This window comes from Balaenoptera borealis (genome assembly GCF_965194805.1).
Source record: "Balaenoptera borealis genome assembly, chromosome: 18".
NCBI classification, from domain to species: Eukaryota; Metazoa; Chordata; class Mammalia; order Artiodactyla; family Balaenopteridae; genus Balaenoptera; species Balaenoptera borealis.
Genome location: NC_138877.1, coordinates 68,916,649 through 68,930,443, shown reverse-complemented (window position 1 = coordinate 68,930,443; position 13,795 = coordinate 68,916,649). Strand labels below are relative to the sequence as shown.

Here is a 13,795-nt window from a genome sequence, read left to right as displayed (position 1 = left end):
ACTGCAGCCTGAAGGAACTCACAGGGACCAAAAGAATTGGGGAGGAGATGAAATAGTTGAAAAAAGTGGCTGGTTTTCAAAGCATATGGCGAGTTTTTCAAACGCTTTAAATTCTTAATTCGCTCCTCTCCTGTTACTGTCGCTATAGTAGCCAGTGGCACTTCTTTTTGTTTTGACATTTGACATTATTTTACGCCTTTGCTCCTCCTTTCACTTCACACAAGGGCATTTTAATTTTAAAAGAAAAGTGCATCCGGAACCAGTCCTACCGCTTTCCGACTAGCTGTCTGGCATCCAGTCGGGCTCAACAGATGTTTGTTGAATGAATAAACGAATGCATGAAGTGATTCTCTCTAAAAAGTTCCGAGAAATCTTTACTTTTAGCAAAGTTTGGGTTTGTCTTCTGTAAACTCGGGATTATCACTTAAAATATCCTCTGTGGATTTGATAGGAAAATAGGCAAAGTTAGAGTCTTTTGAAGAAACTCCACTAAAAAGCTATCTGAAATGGAATGTTCATTTTTCTCTCGATTCTAAAACCGTGCTTGAATAACGAGGGCAATTCCACTGAATGACTGAAAAGCAAGGGGACCCGGATCCTCCGCAGGTCCCCTGGCCAGAGATCGGCTCCGAGCAGGACAGGCTAAGGGCGCCGGGATCGGGTCAGGGAAACCAGGACCCGCGAGATGCGCCTGGCGCTGCCAGGTCCCCCAGGGCCTCGTCCCGGCGCCTGGCCGCGGCGCCGACTTCGGAGGAATACACAGGGGCCGGCCGGTCCCCAGGGCGGGCGCGAGGGCCCCGCGCAGGTGTCGGGTCTGTGCGCGGGGTGTGCGGGGCCTGGGAGACCCGAGAGAGACGTTATTGTTACACTGTAACGAGTCTGATTAACATGCTCCTGACACTTTCTCTTAGTTTCTCGGGCTCCTAGCAACAGCGCACAAAGGCGCGGGATTGTCCCGGGCTCCGCGGGGACACGGGGCAGCCTTTGATCTGCCACCATTACAGCGGGGCTGCGCGACAGGCTCGCAGGCTCCGGGCGGCCCGCGGTCCCGGCCCACTGCGCGCCCCGGCCCCGCCCGACGGTCGCAGCTCCGGGAGCGGCCGCCGCGCGGGACCGGGGCCACGGGGCGCACTGGCCGGGCCCCGCCGGTCTTCGCGTCGGGGCGCCCCCGACCTCAGCCTTCGGGAAGCGCGGGCGCTGGGGACGCGGACTCGGCGTGTCCTGGCCCGGCGGGCCACGTCCTTCCGACGGGGCGCGCGGTCCCCGAGATCGCCGGCCCTCCCCGTCGCAAGAAGTAAACAGTAAAACCGAGCGGGTCGCTTACAGCCGAAGAACACAAAAATTAAAAAAAGACAGGCGTGAGCGACAAACAAATCCCGAAAGATTTTGTAAAACATCTTAAAAATTTAAAAAAATCTGCAGGCTTCAGCCCGTTTAGCTGAAACTGGGCTCGATCGGCAGCAAACCACCAAAAGGCGCTAAGGATGATTTCGGTTCCTTCCTACAAATCACTTTCTTTTCGTCGTTGGCAATTCTTATAGATTCATAAGGAAATATATTGCCAAATAATCGCTGGAATTTAAACAAACTCACCACCACCACCCGTCACAGAACACTAAAAAGCCGCCCGGTCCCACCGCGCAAGCTTTCTGGTACTAAGGTATTTGAAAGTAATTTATTCTCCATTTGTTCGCTCTCTTAACCCCCCATCCCACCCCGATTTAAAATAAAGCGCGGAAAGAAAGACCAAGGTTTTAACATTTAAATGTTGAGGTCGGCTGACTACTTTCCCCCTAAGTTGCAATGTGAAAACCTGCCGGGGGGGCGGGGGGGAGGGTGTCAGGGCTGGGAGGACAGTGTCCCCCAGCCTGGGACGCAAGCTTTGCGGTTACAGACCGGTTCGGTGACCCTCCGCAGCACCAATATGCACAAGATCCTGCTGTTAATCTCAGAACCCGTTTTGTACCTTCAACTGCCTTCCAAGTATTATACTAGAGGTAAAAATCAAAATCAAAACGGAAGACATTTAGCCTTCCAAGCTAACCAGAAACCACAGAAGCAGAATGCCCTTCAAATAAAAAAGCACGTATTAACTCTTCTCTTAAGACATCATTAGAAAATTCATCGTCCCTATTGAAGGTCAGTTTCCCGAACTGCCGAAGAACTATTAGGGGCTGGGATGTTCATCATAATATTTTAGGAGAGAAAAGAAAAGAAAAGAAAAAAAAAACCCTACACGGTCTATTCCATTTATGCAGCAAAATATGCCAGGCAACGAGTTACTTTCAAATTCAAATTGGAGGCGGCAAGTCTTCGTTGTTGAAGACACTTTTCCCAGTCAGTCCCTGGAGGAGAGGATGTCAGGGCAGTTAGCGGTTCAATACTTGTAAATCTGAAGGGAACCGCACCCAGATGCGGGAGGACTTCCCAACTTGCGCTCAGGGATAGTGCCTGACTCCGGACTCTGCTGGAGTTCCCCTCGCCATTTCAATAAAACATGATTGTACTGATATAATCCTCTATACATTAAAATGAGGTTGTCACAGATTGTCATTAAGACCTCAGTAAAACAATGAAGACATTATTGGGAACCCCCCCTCAGGCAAGGTATTAGGGAATAAAACAATCTACACCACTCGGGTCCTATTGAGATTAATGAAAAAATTATGCCAAAAAAATCTCAATTTCATTTTCCCGTGACGGGGCTTTGCATACATACAGTCAGTCTTGCCTTACACCTGATGATTTATTAAACTAATCTGTAGTGATCACCACTGATGTTCTCAACTCAATCTTGTCCTGGCTCATTTTCTAAGTAATTGTTTCTCATTAGTTCTGATAATGTTTTAATAGTGTTATCCATAATTTAGCCCCCAAGAATTAATAACAGGGGGGTAATATGGTGAAGCAGCTTGTGATGAGCTACACAAAATATAAACAGGTATAGTTTTTAATTAATCAGATTACTGCAAGGTTCTCTTCTTGTAGTCAGTCCATTCCTAGCTGGGAGGAATTCCCCGGGTTGGGCACTGTCACATACCAAGTGGGGTCAGCTCACCCAGCCCTCCCTCCCACCCTCCCTGTATTACCTTCACCCACCCGAGGCACCAAAGAGATGTGGGTGGGAAAAGTGGGGATACCTCTTGTCTCCCAACATCTCCTTGCCTTTGTTCCTCAAGGAATGAGGCATGATGGATCTCTGACTCTTGACTAAACCCTCTTCTGGGTCCCTCTTGGAGGGTCTGTGCTCAGAGAGTGGGACCTTGGTCCAGATTTTTGGCTCTAGTGTGTCCCAGTGTCATGATCCTATCATAATTGGGACCCTGGGGTTATGAGGAAGATGATAAATCTGACACTCAGGGAGACTTAAACAACAAGGTGGTTTTGTTGGAACAAAGTGTGGTTTGAGATAAAGGGCGTGGTGACCAGTCCAACAGGGTTGGAAATCTAGGAACCTGTGAACCCGTTGGTGATGAGGGTGGGGAAGACCTAGTCAGGTCCAGGCTCTCAGGGCCCCCTGGAGACCTTGCTGAGAGGATTGCTCTTCCTGAGGTCCGCATGCCTTCACCCTGGCATCTGGGGTCCCTAAGAGTGGAGGGCTTGGCTCTCAGTGAGCCCCAGGCTCGAGGAGGTCCATCTATAGGGTTTGGGGGTTGCCTGTGTAACAGGGGTGGAGACTAGAGCGTCTCCCTTTCATCCTGTCAAAACCCGAGGTGGGGTTATCTGGACCAACACATGAGGATGGGCAGGACGGCAGAGTTGAAGTGGGGGCTGCCTGTAGGGAAGTATGAAGAAAGGCTTTTATTATCGTCTTTTGTTTAAGACGGGTCCTGCCTATGCTTCCAACACCCTGAGGGTGTCAAAATGAGAGGAGTCTTCCCTCTGCCTTCCGAGCGGTCCTCCCGTGTTTGTGTGCTGAGCGGTGGGGTCCGGCTGCGCGGGCACCTATGGTCCTGGTTTACCCGGCGGGCACAGCTGCGCAGTGGGTTGTGGGGATGGCTTCTCCTGTAACTGCTGCCCACTGTCACTGTCCGCAGTCCTGAAGCCCAGTTTGGCTGGAGGCCAGTCATCTCCCAAGTTGGCTGAGACACTGTCTTCCTCCTTCCAGCCCCTCCGAGTGAGGACGAGGCAGGCTCCCACCTTTCTTTCCAGCTAACTCTGGAGCAGCACCGGGTGACAAGTGCTCTCGAGGGGTTAGGGGGGTGCGATGCCCAGGGTAGGCAGGACCCCAGCGCAGCACATCCCATCTCAGTTAAGAGCTGCCTCGTCGGATCCCATGTTTGAGAATGTTAGTTGGTGTCTCAAAGCATGTGTTTCCCAGAACTGCCCAGCCTGGATCAGGTTCCTTTGCATGCCTGTCGGAACTGCCCTGCACTGGTGGTGGATGTCGTATGACCGTATGTGGGCCTCTCCCACTTTGCTTTGGTTCCATGATGCCTTTCCTTGTATATAACCTTCAGCCCTCCTCCCCTCTTGGGCTTCCTGGAGGAACTGGAAGGGGTAGGGGAAAGTAGACCCCTGGGTGGGGCACATGGTAGGGGCCACATAGGAAATAAACAAAAAGGGCGTAGGAGGAGGTGAAAAATGAAAATAAAAAACAACTGTTTTCTATTTACGAATTTAAATAAACAGAACAGCCTTCCCTGCGGTGTTTGTCTAAGAGTAGCAGCTTTGCTGCTGTGTAGGTCACGAAAAGGTTGGTGTAGAGTTTAAAACTTCCCATTCTGTTAATTTCTTAAAGAACAGTCGTCCAGAGTCTCCACACAAAAGCTCATGATTTAATGAGGAGCAGAAACAAAATCTCTGATTGTTGGTGTTTCAAATTTCATTGGCGTCCTCTGGCAAACACAAGTTGATCCTTCGCAGCTTCAATACCCTTCAGCCTTCAATATAAGAGCACATGCTGAATAGGGAAGAATGGCTGGTTGTTATGTTTATTTACCCTTACTACAAGCTGGGTTAACCTCTTCAAAACAGCTTTACTAAGCCCGTTAACCACACCACCCATATGACCTGTAGCAGCATCTCTAATGTGATGCAAATCTCACAGGGGACCATATGCACCAGCTCTGTGGCATTGTGTCTTCTTAGAGGCTACAAGTTTATTGCTGAGGGGGCCCTGTCCCAGCCATACATTTACAGGGGGGAAATGGCCTCAATGGCAAACAGTTAAACAGGGAAATAAAGGGAAAGAATGGATGGTCTTGTGTTTCTGCACATTTATTTTTTAATTGCTGGTAACTGTTGACCCAAAGCATTCACCCAGGATGAGGGCTTTCATAGTGATCACCTAGCAGTCCAAGGATAGGGATATTTCATTTTTTGGGGGGGTAGGTGGAGGTTAAAGTAATCAGTTTTGAAGATTTATTTTTAGAAGATATCTATATAAACCAGTATGGTACTTAATCAACTTTTCTATGCCATCTCTGTTGTTTTATCAGATTACTAGTGAAATAAACACCAACCCTTCATTGAGTTATTATTTTTTAAAAGGTTGGCCTTTCTTAAAATTATTTCTGGTGTCGAGTGAACAATGCACAATGTGGGAAACATCTAACGTGAGCAGGGTGAAGGGAGTATACGTATTTGGGAAAGATCTGTTTCACTAAAGACCGAACTTCCCCTGGAGCAGCCCATCTCTCCCCACTATTTTATCTCCCTGTGAAATCATAAGTCCGTACTTGTAACACACTCATGAACAATAAAATCATAAGCTTGGAACCCAAAAGAAGAAAGTTCATTTTTAGAGGAATAACTGGCCAGTGAGATAACCAAAAAAAAAAAAAAAAAAAAAAAAAAAATGTGATTAACATGAACTGTAAATGAAGAAAGGCTCCCATCTGGCATACTAACAAGTTGCCTTGAGTATTATGGCTTGTCTTTAAGGAACCCACTGTATATGTTCAGCCCACCTGATGAGAGCTTCATTTAGCAGATCATTTTTCCTTGATGGATATGGCAAGCCTAACAATGTTCTGGGCCTGCTTCAGTAATGGCATGTCGATCACACTCCCTCGGAAAGTAAAGGCTCCCTGCAAGACAGAGAATACAAACTTCCTGAAAGAATGCTCGGAAATTACAGGCTTCCTTTCTGCACACACTTGTACAACAAGAACGTTTTAGATTCCACCTGAATTATACTGACTTTCCTACCCAACTTTTGAGAAAGCCAAAGTAAATTACAGGGGAAAGATTTCTTTTTTCCTCCTAAAGAGGAAAAAGAAAACACTTCAGCATTTTAATGGAGAGGAAAAACATCAGGCACAAGGTATTGGAAACTGCTCATTTAACTCTTGAAATCAAGCAGAAAACAAGGGCGGAAGGAAAATGTAAATACTTCCTTATATACTTTTTGAAATATTGCAGAGAACTGTGAAAACAGTAATATGCTCTGGCAACTGATTACTGTTTGAATAAATAATTGTATGATCAGGTTAAAGGAAGAATGCTTCCTTCTTCTTGTAACGTAATTGAGGGGTAACACTATCACGTGATGAGAAAATGTAAGGTAGGATTATACTGAGTAAAAAGAGATTCTTCTGTCGGTACACACTTTTGCAGAAAAGGATTACAGTGACAGGGGACATGAATCTGTAACAAAGAAATCATAGGTCTGTTGAATGGTGAGCCTGGAAAGAACCTGAAATCTCCTGATTTATACCCATTTTACAGATTCACTTTTTAAAAACTTCTGCAAAAACTCATTGAATGTGTCATGTGATCTCAGTGCTGTTCTAGATGAGGACTCTGATGCCCAGAGTAGTTAAGTGATTCTCCAAGGTCACTTAACTAGGAAAAGTTAGAGCTGGGGCTAGTACTTGGGTCTCAGAACCTCAAGCCTTCATTAGAGACTCCCACATTATGATGGTAGGGTAGTTTCTTTAGTGCCTCAGAAAAAGAAGAATTAAATGGACAGAAGCAGTATGAATCTGAAATTAATGTCTTGTTATTCATGTTCTTTTAATCACTTCTTTTTGCTGTTTTCAATTACAGCTCTTCTTAATTCCCCTTCTTTCTACCTGTTGGTAAGGATGCTGGTGTGAGTGGGGAGCAGGTGGTCTTTTGAGACCTGAAGGTGGGTTGGAGCAATTACAATCCTTGATGATGGTCCATTTGTATATATTGCCATCCATTTCTGGATTTTACAAGTACCACCTCTCAACAGTCAATGTTGTCATTATTCAGGACTTCTGGGATGGTCTCCTGGGCTCGCTGGAAACCCTCATCTCTTATAATAACATAGAGTTATACACAGAATGGAGGTTAAAAACATTGGCAGGGAATCCTTAGCAGTGACTTTGAAATTTGTTTTTTAATCAAGAGAGATTTAAAAGTCATTAGGATTAGAATTCTCACCAGTGCTTAGCCTTCTCAGCCCTAGAATGATAAATCGGATTCATATGAACACCTGTGTTGCCTAAAATCCTATACCGTTAAGTCATTTTCCAATCTGCCCATTTTACTATTTATACTCCCAGATTGGTCTGTGCCTAATTTCATTCAACCTAGAGCTAATTTTGGTTGTCTCTGTGACCATGATGAATTTTATGAATTTGGTTAGAAGTTCTAAGGATATTCTGTGGGTTAGCATGACATGTGAAATCAGGGCATGGGACTCGTGCTGTTTTACAAGGCAAGAGTCTAGTTTTCTTATTGGAGTATATGATGAAGACCAAAGGCCTCCTGGTTATCCGTCCACCACGTGGATTCTGGCCCTGTAAAACAGCACATGTGTCCTGCTAAAGCTTAAATAATAGGCTAATAATAATAGAGATGAAATTAGCCTAGATGCACATGAAATCAAAATGATGCACAGAGAATCAAGATGACTTGGCTTTGGGTCTATGCCATGTTCCCTGAATCCGCTTTGGATTCCACATGCACATCAAAGATGCAAAATATTTCATGTAGTTTTTCACGACAGGGAAATCATTTCTTTCTTTTATGTGGCAGATTTTGCTTGACTTCCTTTGTTAAGCTTAAGCTGGAAAACAAAAGTTAACATTTTTGTTCTTTGTTTCCTTCATCTCTGCAAATTGAGGATTTTAGTGTTAAGAATCAAGACTTCCTAATATGAATATCCTCCTGTTTTCACATCGACCTAGAATATGGTTGGTTTTTTAACATATGGATCTACATGTGAAATGTGAACAGTCTGTTGGTCAGGATTTGGAAGAATGCAGATTGTCAAAAGCTACCTAGATTTGTGGGGAGGGTTTGAAACATTCCTTAATGTGTGATCATAGATAAGTTTTGGTTTCACAGCTCAGTGCGTTTCTGAGAAACTGGTGTACCATTTTGAAAAGAAGAGGGAACTTCCATCAGCTTGAAGATTCGGAATATAATTTGGTTTAAAATGCCTCTAAGTAGTAACTCATTCATGGTTAAAAGCCTTAACAACCATGACTACAACAATAATAATAGCTATAATTTCTTGAGCAGTTGCTAGCCCCAGGACTGTGCCTGGTCTTTGACATGTTTTATTTCAGGTAATGCTTGTAAAAACACTGTGAGGTAGATACCATGACCCATCCCCATTAACAAACTGTTTTTTTTTTTCTTTTCAATTGTAGTAAAAACACATAACATAAATTCACCATCTTAACCATTTTAAAGCATATGAATCTGTAGTGTTAGATTCACACTATTGCGCAACAGATCTCCAGAACTTTTTCATCTTGCAAAAGTGGAATTCAGTACCATTAGACAACTACTCTCCATTCCCCCTCCTCCATCCCCTGGCAATGAGTATGTATTCATCTGTTTCTATGAGTATATATCCATCCCCATATTATAACTGAGGAAACTGAGGCACAAAGAAACTTGTACGAGTCTGCCCTGTAGCTCGCTAAGTATAGAACTGGTATAAAACCTAGCTCTATTTGATCCAAAGCGTGCGCTCCAGGCTTATGCCCTGGGCTTGTAGATTGTTCTCCGAGTGGGTTGCCTGGCCGCCTGAATCAGAATCATCTAATGGGGAGGTGGCTTGTTAAAATGCAGATTCTTGGGCTCCATCCTATAAGGTTTCATGCAGAAGGTCTGGGCGTTGGCCAGGAACCTTCTGATGATTCTAATGCACATTGAACTTTGAGAAGCTCTGTGTTTTAGCTCTCCTGGGTAGAAATGGTTAGGCTGGCTTTTAAGTGGGTACAACTCTATCCCTGCTCTCAAGGAGCCTACAGTTTGCAGGAGGAGACACGGAAGAAAAGAAGCAGGTGCCATAAAACGCAACAAGAATTAGAGAATAAGCCAGTGTTATGAATAGGGAGATCAGAGGCCTGAAAAGGCTGCCCTTCTTACCAATCAGGACCATGTTTGCCATTTCACACTGTTGACTTAGACATGATATTGTGTACCTAGTTCATGTCATGCATTTCCCGCTAGAGTTGTCATGGGGCTCCACCTCCGTGCACAACGGGCTTTTATTCAGCAATTACCTATTGAGTTATTTGTTGTAATAAATCACCAGTCAGCCACTTTGGCACCTCTTACTATACACATGTCTATGGCTTCAGCCTCCTGGAAATGAAGAGCAGTATCACCTTAGCATAGGTGTTATCTGTATAGGAAGGAAAACAATTACTTATTGGGCTGTACTTTTTCTAACATCTGGGTCATTGCCTGGTGGTAAGATAGGCACAGAAATAACATGAACTTTATCAGACCCTGAAGTTCTTCAATGGGGGAGAATCTGACTTACAATTTGATGGCAAAAGGACTGGTGATCATGATGGTGGTGATGACAAGAGTAGTCACATCTATGGGAAATATTCATATATTTTACATTTCTGGCACTTAGCACTTGAGAATTTTTTTCTGTAGAGTACTAAAAGAGTACTTTTCTGGCACCCATAAATTGATCTAATCCTTTCCCTACTCATTATATTTTCAAATAACTTCTCTGGGCATTCAGGGAGCTCTCTCTGGCACATTCCCATGATGATGTTGCTCTGTCAGAATTAATGATAATATTTGAGCACAGCTGCTATACGCCTTCTTTTTCAGAGTGACACTTTATTTCTTCCTCTATGATGCTAAGTCTTATGCCCAATGAATTATTTACCTCATTACAGTTCCCAGTGAATTCCTAAAACTTTTAGTCAGTGTTGGCCACTATGGAATTTGTCTTTAGGACCCTGGTTGTGCCCTCTTCTTGCTAAACTCTCTCAGGCCCAGCCCTGACTTCCCATCACATAGCTCTTCCTTACTCCCAAAGTTAATTGCTCCTTGATACCCCTCAAAATGGGGAAAATGATGCTCACAGAGACACAAATGGGCACTGTTTCATTCTTTCTTTCCTGTTTTTCAACCTATCACACTTGGAGTCCTTGGACAGGCCCTAGTATGGCCTTGGTCCCCTCACAATTTGGCTAAGGGGTAAGGATTTAAGTTTGGTTGCCAGGCACCCAAAGCCCAGTGGGGAGGCTGCCTGGTTCCCAGGCTGGCCAGCAGAGGTCTTGCTGAGAGACTGCTGGGACACCTTCCTAATGGGGACCGTGATGTTATTTTTCTAAAATATCAGGTAAGATCATCCATTTGCTTAAACCTTGCTTTGGCTCCCTTTGGACTTACAAAATCAAGTGCAATCTCCTTAGCTGGGGGCCCAGGGCTCCCCACGGTGAGACCAGGCCCTGCCTCTGCTCTCAGCTTAGTCTCCTGCCAGTCTACACACACACACACACACACACACACACACAACCGCTGCACCTCTCCCACAGGCTCTGCTCTCTGCTCTGATGGTCCTTTCCCTGTCTGTCCGGCAAACTGCTCCTTATGCTTCAAGACGTCAGAAGATGTCATGTCCGTGAAGCATTTTTAGACTTCCCTGGTTGGGCTCATTTCTCTCCTTCTTTCCCTTACACGTCCTCCTGTAACAACATTTGTCACACTCTACTGTAATTATTTGTTTACGTCGCTGTCTTTCTCACTATGTTGGGAAGCCCTTGAGGACAGGGTCTCACGTATCTTTGAATCCCCAGAATCCAGCACCCAAAACATGGTTCTGAGTGAAGCTTGTTTCTTTTGTGGGGCCTGAGCTGGGTGACTGAGGGGACAATGACTTGGGAAGACAGAATCACTCTTACCTTTCTGTTCTCCTATACCTGCAAGTGTCTTTCTGTGCCACTTGATCTTTCCCTGGTCTGGTAATACTCCCTGGTCAGTTGGCCAACACTTGCTGAGCCTCCAGTAGGACACAGGGACTGACCTAAGCAAATGTGATGTTGGGTTGGGGTCAGGTTAACTCATGCAAATGACTTAACGGTTGAAGTGCAAGTGAGTCTATCTGTAAGTGGTGCTTAAGGAATTAGACGCTGCAGAGAGAAAGAGCCATCAAAACGGGGTGGTTTGGCCTCGGAGGGGCTTTGGGGAACAGTACTTTATTTATTTATTTAGCTGCACCGCATAGCGTGTGTGATCTTAGTTCCCCAACCAGGGATTGAACCCGGGCCCTCAGGAGTGAACGTGTGGAGTCCTAACCACTGGACCACCAGGGAATTCCCAAGGGAACAGGTACTTTTAAAGTCAGCTTTAGAAGGTGAGAGATGCCAAATGAAGGTCAAGAGAGGGGCAGGGGAAACAGAGCAGTGTATCCATATGTGCGAGTGGGGTTGGCCTTCTGTGTTCGACAAGAGCCCCCTGTACTTCTGGTCATCAGGGACTCAATAGATCAAGCAAAATGAAGGACCACAGTATGAGTTACTGGATCTGTCTGTTGATGAAGGGGTTTCTCTAGGGCCTGAGGAAAGGGAGCCTAATCTAGCCTCAATGAGAGCAATCTGGAAGAGGGACAGCAGACTTTCCTCACAACAAAGCACACAGGACTCAGTCCCTGCTTGATGCAGCCAGACTGGAACCCACAGGGCTCCCTCTGTTCTTGCTCCCTGCCCTGGTGGACCCAAGGGGGCCCTGGACCCTGAGGGGGAGCAAATGGAACCACTTGTTTCCTTTCCTTTATTCTGGGTAATTTTTTCTCTGTTCTAGAGTAGTCTGGGGATCCAACAATCTGATTTACAGATACAAAAACTGCAGTTCAGTTATTAGTTCATCTTTTTAAAGGAACTTATGAGTAGGATAGGACTGGAATCTTGGGTTTTTCACCCCAAATCTCAAACTCTTCCCACTAATCAGTATACCTCAAAGCATGTCTGGTAACCATGGTACATAAGATGATTATAGAAAAAATTAATATCAAAAAATTTTAATATATATTATTTTACATATACTATATTTAAAAAATTTATTTTGATGTGATTTATAAAAAATAAATAGCATATCTAAACTGTTATTTCAGAGATATTATTACTTAGAATGAGGCTGAAAAAATTAATATATAGAGGTAAGGCCCAGATAAGCAAGTATGTGAAAATGCAATTTTAATAACTGGCTTGGGAACAACTGAAGTGCAACGTGCTTCCATCCTGAGTTTCCACTTGGACGCTTTTACTATAATTATTATGATGGCAGAAATACCAAAGGATATTTTCAGTGAGAAAAAATTCAATAATAAAAATGTGAATGACATTTTAAGTCCTCAAAAAACCCAAAGCATTTGTAAGAAGGATTAAAGGAGGTGACATTTGATCTTTGTGCTTCTGAATATCAGTAACCCTTTGTTTTATGGATAAACCATCTTTTAAAACTGCCATTGAGAGTAAAAGAATACTATTGAGGACTTGGGGAATAGAGAACATGTTTTTCTTTTTTTAACACTTTAAATTGTAGTGATAATTTGATAGGTATTTTAATATTTTGAATTAAAATTCAATAGTCGTTCACTCTATGACCAGAGAATTTACAGATGTTAATATATCTCTACTTGAAATTTCTAAAAGCTCAACTGAAGTCATTCAACATGGGCAATTCACATTGGGCTAATCTGTCTTTACTACTAGCACTGAAATTCTGACAGGTGATATTCCATGGCCTTTGAAGGGGTGGCCCTTTAAATGATTCATAAGAATGTAACAGTTGAAATATTTGAAGGGGGTTTGTTTTGTGCCTGAGTGGGGAATATAGTGACAATTCGGGCCTATTGAACTGCTTCAACAGGATCCCTTCAGCCCCTGCCTCAGAGCACAGCCTCTGAGGGGGTGTCGGGTGCTGGGTATCTTGCATCCTGGGCAGCCTGTTGGATTTATTTTCCAAGTTCTGAAAGGTGGAAAAGCCTGGAGAAGCTCCCTCCTTATCCCTCCCATCCCTCCCCCTGTCTTTCCCCTGTGGCTCTCTGGCTTGAAAAAAGAGCACAGAACCCTCCATGGAGAACGGGATGGAGGGTCCTGTATGCCCCCCAGTGCAGTTCCAGCTGCCAGGTCAGTGCTGCCTGAGAGGGCGTGGGGAATCACCTGTCCAAGCGGCCCCTCTGTATTTAATTCTTTTAAATCCATTTAAAAGAATTTAAAAACTTATCAGCCAGAGGAGATAGGAATCAGATGCAGGTGACCAGCAGTTGGGAGCACGGCTATGCCGGAGGCAGTGGTGAAACAGGATAGTTTTCAGCAGACGGTGAGCAGGAAAAGGAAGACTACTAGCGAAGACAAATGGCCTGACACGTTTATAAAAAGAGGAAATTCTTTGGAACATGGCACCTGAGTGGATGTAAAATGAAGGGACATCATTAACATCTTGCTTTTTAAAAAGGAAGCATGAAATTATTTAGCTTTAGCTCTACACAGGAAATAGAAACACTCATGTGTTGGACATTGGTAAGATTAATTTGGGACTTTACCAATAGTTTTAGGAAGCTGGAGGAGTAAAGAAGAATTAGTAGAAGATTTGGAAGATGAAGTTGGCAGGG

The 13,795-nt window shown here is 44.4% G+C and overlaps 1 protein-coding gene across 10 annotated transcripts in view; it reads right to left on the bottom strand.

Moving 5' to 3' along the window:
- The window catches only part of CLYBL (citramalyl-CoA lyase), a 255,684-nt gene that overhangs the window by 14,517 nt on the left and 227,372 nt on the right, over window positions 1-13,795 (bottom strand). For 6 of the 10 annotated variants that reach the window (XR_014237204.1, XR_014237205.1, XR_014237206.1 and 3 more), the window contains exon 8: window positions 5,913-6,032. Coding sequence is in view for 5 of the 10 variants with exons in the window: in XM_082366165.1 (XP_082222291.1) it covers window positions 5,937-6,032 (96 nt within the window). In the remaining 5 variants the exon portion in view is untranslated. Of the gene's footprint in view, window positions 1-4,758; window positions 4,904-5,912; window positions 6,033-6,349; window positions 7,985-13,795 lie in introns of those variants that run through there. The other 4 variants (XM_082366162.1, XM_082366164.1, XM_082366166.1 and 1 more) reach the window with 3 other exon arrangements.